We start from the raw sequence: 6484 nt of genomic DNA on the forward strand, positions 1-6484 counted from the left end.
AGGAATGTAATGGACAAGGTCTCTCCCGCTGCCTGGTTGTGTTTCTGGCATTGCTTAAAATGGGAGCTGAAAACAGAACAAATGCTGGGAAATATCTGTGGCTAGCTGGTGGAAAATGTGGAGATGCTGTGATGGTGCCTGGTTGTTGGAGCTGCCTCAGGAGTGTTCCCCTGCGGTGGTGGGATCAGAAGGATGTTCTGAACAGCTTCTCTGCTCCAGATCTGAGCAGTGCTGCGGAGTGCCCGGGCTCTGACGCTGTGCCAGGCGATGAGACTCTGACTCATTGTCTCCTGCCCCGTGTCCGCAGGTGCCGGTACCTGGCGGTCCAGCTGTCCCCGGCCATCCCCGTGTTTGCAGCAGTTCTCTTCCTGTTCGCCATGGCCACGCTGCTGCGGACGAGCTTCAGCGACCCAGGCGTGATCCCGAGGGCCCTGCCCGATGAGGCAGCCTTCATTGAGATGGAGATTGGTGAGTGAGTGTGGAGTGGCCAAGCTGGTGAGGGCTGGAAAAGCCTCCCTGTTTATGGCATATTTCTAGGTTACAGTCCCTGCGAGAGCTTATCTTCCTGGCTGGACCTCCAAAAGTGAGGATTGCCCCAATCTGCTGGCTGACCGTACTTGGCCAAGTTTCAAGAAGGCAGCACGATGTACCTGTGTCCCTCTCTGGGAGCCGTTTCACCTGCTGCTTTCTCTCCCATAGCCGTGTACATACAAACTCAGTTTGCTTTTGAGAAGGGGTGCAAAAATCTTGGAGTGGTCCCCTTGATCCTTCAGGGAGGGAGGAGGTTTGGTGGATGCAGGTGATAACACCCAGCCCACTCTCAACATGCCCATGAAAGCTCTGGCATCCCTTTTCCTGCCTCCAAGCTGCCAGGTTGGCTCTGGCCTGCAGCAGCAGAGCTGCAGCCTCCGGCTCCAGAGCCAGTGGGCTCTGATCCTGCTGGTAGGAAAGGCAGGGAAGCGAGTTGTCATTTGAGGCCTGTCATGTTGTAGCAGCAGGTCCGACCTGTGCCCGGTTCTCTCTGGCAGAGGCCACCAATGGGACCGTGCCGCAGGGTCAGCGCCCGCCCCCGCGCATCAAGAACTTCCAGATCAACAATCAGATTGTGAAGCTCAAGTACTGCTACACGTGTAAGATCTTCCGGCCGCCCCGCGCCTCGCACTGCAGCATCTGCGACAACTGCGTGGGTGAGTGGTGCTGGGCCTGGCCTGGCCCTGCTCCTCGCAGAGAGCCTTGGCACAGGGACAGACCTGCGCCCAGGCTCGTGCTGGGCGGCTCTGGGCTGGGGCAGTGTCCAGGCTGCCTCGTCTTGTGCTCCAGGAGCTTGAGGTTTGCTCAGAACCTGGAGCCAGGTGCTTCCTCTTTGCCAGGACTTATAACCAGGCATAACCGAGTCCAGCTGCTCTGTGTACATGTGCAGCCCATTTTTGAATCCCACTGGACTCTGGCCTTGCAGGACTGGAGGGTTCCAGTGGAGAGTTGTGTCTCGGGTGACAGCAGCTCCTTCATCAGCACAGAGATTGTGCCATTCTCTGGGGTGCCCTGGTTGTTGTCTTCCTTCTGTATATGTAACTGGCTCATGTTCAGCATCACTGCTCCAGGCAGAAATCCTGTCCTTTTGGACCCCCTTTCCTCCTCTTCAGATTCCCAGCCTTTGTGTGTTTATGCAGTTTCTTGAACCTTCTCCTGATTATTCCAGGGTAAGAACATGGGGACTCCCAGGCCTTCATCTAACCCATGTGCTGTGGCTGTTGTACTCCAGGGAGAGAAGACACATGGGGGGAGTCAAGCTCAAATTCTCTTTTAATGTGCAAAATGACTCATTATAAAACAATTTTGGACTTTTTGACCTCCTGAAAAGAGGCCAGGATATGGGGTCCTGACTGAGCAGAGGGTTGAACTTGGCAGTTTTTGTCAGCCTGGGGGATTTTTGAAGTGGGAGCACAGGGGCAAGGATCTAGACTTGAGCAGGCCCATGCCAGGGCAGTGCTAATTTTCATCTTGGCTTCCCCAGAGCGCTTTGACCATCACTGTCCCTGGGTGGGCAACTGCGTGGGAAAGAGGAACTACCGCTACTTCTACCTCTTCATCCTCTCGCTCTCCCTCCTCACCATCTACATCTTCACCTTCAACATCGTCTACGTAGCACTGAGTGAGTCTGCCTGGAGAGCTGGAGAGCTGGGAGGGAGGGAGAGAGGGAGTGGGGCTACAGATGGTGGTGTGAAACCAGAGTTAGGGAGTGGGAAAGGGAGCTGGATTCAGTGGGATGTTCCAGGTGAAAAAAATCTTTCTTTCTGTATTGCAGAATCTCTGAAGATTGGGTTTCTGAACACGTTGAAGGAAACCCCAGGGACATATCCTTCCATGGTCCCAAGTGCTTGACTTCTTCACAACTGGGGGTTAGTGGGAGCTGCACTGTGGAGTGGCTGCTTAGGCCAGTCTGAGTCTTTCCGAGCATTTTCCCCTGGATGACAATGTGGGGAGCAGTTTCTTGGCTCTTGGGAGAAGAATAAAACAGAAAACAGGGGCTAGGAGAGGAAGAGAAGTTGATATTTGTGGGGGCAGTAACAGGTGGGCTGGGCCTGCTCTCAGGTTGTTCCCAGTCCTTAACTGTTCTCACTGTACTGGAGGTGCTCATCTGTTTCTTCACGCTGTGGTCGGTGGTGGGGTTAACTGGGTTCCACACCTTCCTGGTGGCACTGAATCAGACAACCAACGAAGACGTAAGTAGAGCCTTCCTCTTCCTCTTCCTCTGAGCTGTCAGCGTTTCTCAGTGTGTCAAGGCTGTGCAGAACGCAGGGATCTGGGGGCTGGGGCAGGGTGGCCTTGGAGTAAACCTGAGTTTGTGCCCAACTATTTCAGATTAAGGGGTCCTGGACTGGGAAGAACCGTGTGCAGAATCCCTACAGCCACGGCAACATAGTGAAGAACTGCTGCGAGGTGCTCTGCGGGCCCCTGCCCCCGAGGTGAGCTCTTGAGGGGCCTTGACCTTTGTCTTCCAGCAGCATTCTGCTGGGAAGAGAGGTGAGATTTGGGGAGACGTGGGTCTCTGATGGCGTGCCTGTGTTCTTGCAGTGTCCTGGACAGACGGGGCATCCTGCAGCAGGAGGAGAGCACAGCTCAGGAGGGGTCGTGCCCGCGGGGACCCGGCACGCAGGAGCCCCCGGCCATTCAGGGCCCTGGGCAGGCCCAGGAGGGTGGCATGAAACAGCAGGATGGCAGCATTCTTCCCCCCAGTGCTGTGAGTGATCCCCTTGGGAGCTGGGGGGGCCCTGGGAGGGTGGGAGAAAGCTGAGAGTATGACTTAAGAAGGACAAAACTACGTGAGGGGCCATGTGAGAGGCTGCTGCTGAAAAGCTTGTTTGCTCTGACCCTGGAAACCAGCATCTTGGTTTCCTTGGATTTCCTAAAAGAGGATCACAGCTGGCTGCTGTTTTGGAGATCAGTCCTGCCATGAGAGCACTCAGGAGCTGTTGCCCATGGAGCTCGGTGGGGCTGGGGAGGGCTGAGAGGTTGCAAACATCTTGTTCTGGTTCTGCATGTGAGCTGCAGGGCTGTCCCTGGGATCTCCGTCTGTGGAGAAAGCTGTTGTGGCCCTGAGCAGCCTGCTGTGTGCTTGAAATTAGTCCTGCATTAAGGACACAGTTTGACAGGACACATCTAGAGTGCCCTTCCCACCTAAATTATTCCATTAACATGGTGGGAAATGCCTCGGCTTGCTCCTGCTTGGGCATGAGCTGCCCTTCCCTAGTGGACACAGTCCAAGACACCTTCTGCTGGAGCAGTCCAGTGCTCCAGTTCTTCCTGAAGCTGCTGTGTTGGGTGGCCCCTGATTTTGGTTTCTCATTTTCCCAAGCCCACCTGAGACTGCTGCAAGTGGAGCTGGAGGTGGAAGTGGAGCGGTGGGGCCTGTGTGCTTGGGCTCTGCACTGGAGGTGTCCCTGCAGGTCACTCTGTCCTCTCTCTCCAGGTCCCTGCCCCGTCTGTGAGTGACACCGAGATGCCAGAGGAGAAGCAGCGAACGCCTGGGGAGCTCCCGGTGCCCTCCCTGGACGCTGGGCGAGCGGAGCACTAGCATCTGCTTGGAAGGGAGAACTTTGTTGTTTTGTCTAATCAAAGCTGGAAGTGGTGGAGGAGAGGAGAAGGGCTGGATGGCAGGCACCTGATTCCCCATGGCCATTTTGCTTTAGTCATTACTCACCGCGGTGCGGGCAGCGCTGGCCTTGTGCGGTGGCACCCCCTGCTCACCGTGGGGCACTGCCAGCACCAGGTCTGCCTGGGGCCGGGCCTCTGGCTCTGTGGGCTGTCCTGGGTGCTCCGTCCCAGCTCACGGCTGGGGCTGTCCCTCCGCCCGGGCCCAGCTCTGACAGGGTGAGGCTGTCAGGGCCAGCCTGCGCCCTCCTGCTGAGGAATCCCCAAGGACGGGGAAAGCAATCGTGGCAGCAAGGTCCTCTCTCCCCTCCTCCCTCCTTCCTCTAATCCGTGGCGTTGTTTTGTGGTTGGCGTGGCAAGGCTTGTCAGGAGACGTTTTGGTGCCCCAAGGACCCAAACAAGTGGGAAGGAGTTCTGCTGGCAGCGGTTTTTAGGTAGCTGTCTTCCTGTGCTCCTTTCCGTGTGATGTAACAAGGCAGCAGCTGTGAGGGGACCCTCCTTCCATCCTGCCCTGGTGCTCACACCACCCTGGGCTTCGAGGGAGGGAGAAGGCAGCCAAGGTGGACAGCTGCAGGGAAGGGTCTGCCTGTGCCACTGGCTCCTGGCTGGTGCTGGGGCTGCATTTGTTTCTGGGTGTCTGGTTTCTGCATTGAGCCCTCCCCAGCAGCTCTGCAGAACCTCAGCCCCAATCTGTGTTGTGTCATTGCATCTCCATGTCCCCCCCTTGCCTTGCTCTGCTGTTCTCAGCTGTCCTAGACTGGCTTTAGGAGCCTTGGATCTTCCCAGGATTGTACCAGCTGCTCAGGGCTGGGCTTGTGTGTCCTCAACAGAGGAGGAGAGGCTGGGGGGATGGTGGGAGAGCTCTGTGCCGTGGCAGGGCTCCCCCACTCCACAGTCCCTGTCCTGCCCTGGCAGGACCCTCACGCCTCTGGGATCCCTGCAGCCGTTCTGTGCCCGGGCAGCTCCGCGTCCCTTGTCACAGTGCTGGGCACTCAGTTCCTCCCGGCAGGTGTGTGGTGGCTGCTGGGGGGCGTCCTGCCGGTCTGTGTGTCCGTGATGCTCCTGGCTGGCAGTGAGGGGTGTGGTGTGAACGTGGCACCGCACTGCCCCCTCTCCCGCGGTGCGGGGCCTCTCCTCCTGGGTGAGAGGGCAGAGCTGCCACAGCTGCTCTCAGCTGGAATGTGGCTGGGAAGGAGCCCCGGCCGCCCTGCCAAGGCCCCCAGCCCCATCCCGTTCCATCCTCCGGGGACAGGGCTCCTGTGCCCCACCCTGTGGGAGTCGCCCCAACACGCTACTGACCAAAACTCCAATTCGGCGTGAAAAAGTGTGTATTTTGGCTTTGCTGCTCCCTGTTCCATGAGGTGTGTGGAGTGCTGCCTGCCGGGACCTGCCTGCACGGGTCAGGGTCTCCAGAAGGAAGGAAGGGGACTGGGTGAGGGCTGGGTGTTCTTTATTTTTTTCTTATTATTTTTTTTTAATTTTAAAACAATGAAGGAAACTTAATTGGTTTGAAAATGGCTGAGCTGTAGCCCCTGCGTTTCTGTGCTGCCCCAAGCCAGCTGCCTCTTCCCTGTGCATTTCCAGGACTCTCCATCTCACACTTCCAGGGTGTCTTAGCTGTGTTATTTGCATCTTGCTGTCCCCCATGGCAGGGGGGGGGGGGGAGGGTCTCTCTGTGTCCATGCTGAGAAGTGACAGTGTCCTGGGCAGGCTTCAGTTGCCTGTACACACGGCTTCCATCCCCAGCTCCCTTCCTGAGCCTGCTGGCAAACCTGGGGAAAGCAGCCAATGCCTGTGCTGTCTTGGCGGGGAGTGCGATGCCCCAGCATGCCCAGAGTCCCTGCCTCGGGGCAGTGGTGCCAGGTAGTGCCATGCAAAATGTCCTGGCATCTGGCTCTGGTGCAGGGGCCAAGCTGGGCCCTGAGGTGCCACCACTGGGGCTCCCCTGTCCCCCACCAGCAACTGTCCCCTCCAGTCCAGCCCCCCTATTAGGGCCAGAGTGGAAAGTGGCGGTGCTGGCGGGCTCAGGGGGATTCTGCCACGGAGAGACCCCCCAGCTGCTCCTCAGGACCCCCCAGCTCGGCCTCCTCCCGGCTGCCATCCAGGGTCTCTGATCCCTCGAAGCAGCCGGAGTCCCGGGGAATGTCCCCTTTGGGCTCTGAGGGTGATGGCAAGGCCTCAGTGCTGTCACCATCCTCTGGCTCACTGGCTGCTGGGAAAGGGGCCATGGTGTTAGTGGTGCTGCTGGGGTGCCCAGTCAGGCTCCCCGCCCCTCCCCAGGACTCTTACTGTCGTAGTCCAGGAGGAGCTCAGCAGCCCTCAGCAGGCTTGC

The 6484-nt window shown here is 58.0% G+C and overlaps 2 protein-coding genes across 2 annotated transcripts in view; one reads left to right on the forward strand and one right to left on the reverse strand.

Annotated features, from left to right (window-relative positions):
- Nucleotides 1-5669, forward strand: part of ZDHHC9 (zinc finger DHHC-type containing 9) — a 12315-nt gene extending 6646 nt beyond the window's left edge. The window contains exons 2-9 of the mRNA XM_014310266.2: nucleotides 308-468; nucleotides 1029-1187; nucleotides 2015-2152; nucleotides 2306-2354; nucleotides 2621-2723; nucleotides 2863-2966; nucleotides 3076-3241; nucleotides 3971-5669. Coding sequence (XP_014165741.1) covers nucleotides 308-468; nucleotides 1029-1187; nucleotides 2015-2152; nucleotides 2306-2354; nucleotides 2621-2723; nucleotides 2863-2966; nucleotides 3076-3241; nucleotides 3971-4075 — 985 coding nt within the window. The 3' untranslated portion in view covers nucleotides 4076-5669. The remainder of the gene's footprint in view (nucleotides 1-307; nucleotides 469-1028; nucleotides 1188-2014; nucleotides 2153-2305; nucleotides 2355-2620; nucleotides 2724-2862; nucleotides 2967-3075; nucleotides 3242-3970) is intronic.
- Nucleotides 5670-6151: 482 nt separating this feature from the next.
- The window catches only part of SASH3 (SAM and SH3 domain containing 3), a 2137-nt gene continuing 1804 nt past the window's right edge, over nucleotides 6152-6484 (reverse strand). Inside the window, 2 exon segments of the mRNA XM_031063451.1 lie at nucleotides 6152-6364; nucleotides 6442-6484. The exon segment at nucleotides 6442-6484 is cut by the window's right edge and continues 86 nt beyond it. Coding sequence (XP_030919311.1) covers nucleotides 6177-6364; nucleotides 6442-6484 — 231 coding nt within the window. The 3' untranslated portion in view covers nucleotides 6152-6176.

Source organism: Geospiza fortis, unplaced genomic scaffold (assembly GCF_000277835.1).
Source record: "Geospiza fortis unplaced genomic scaffold, GeoFor_1.0 scaffold412, whole genome shotgun sequence".
Lineage (NCBI taxonomy): Eukaryota > Metazoa > Chordata > Aves > Passeriformes > Thraupidae > Geospiza > Geospiza fortis.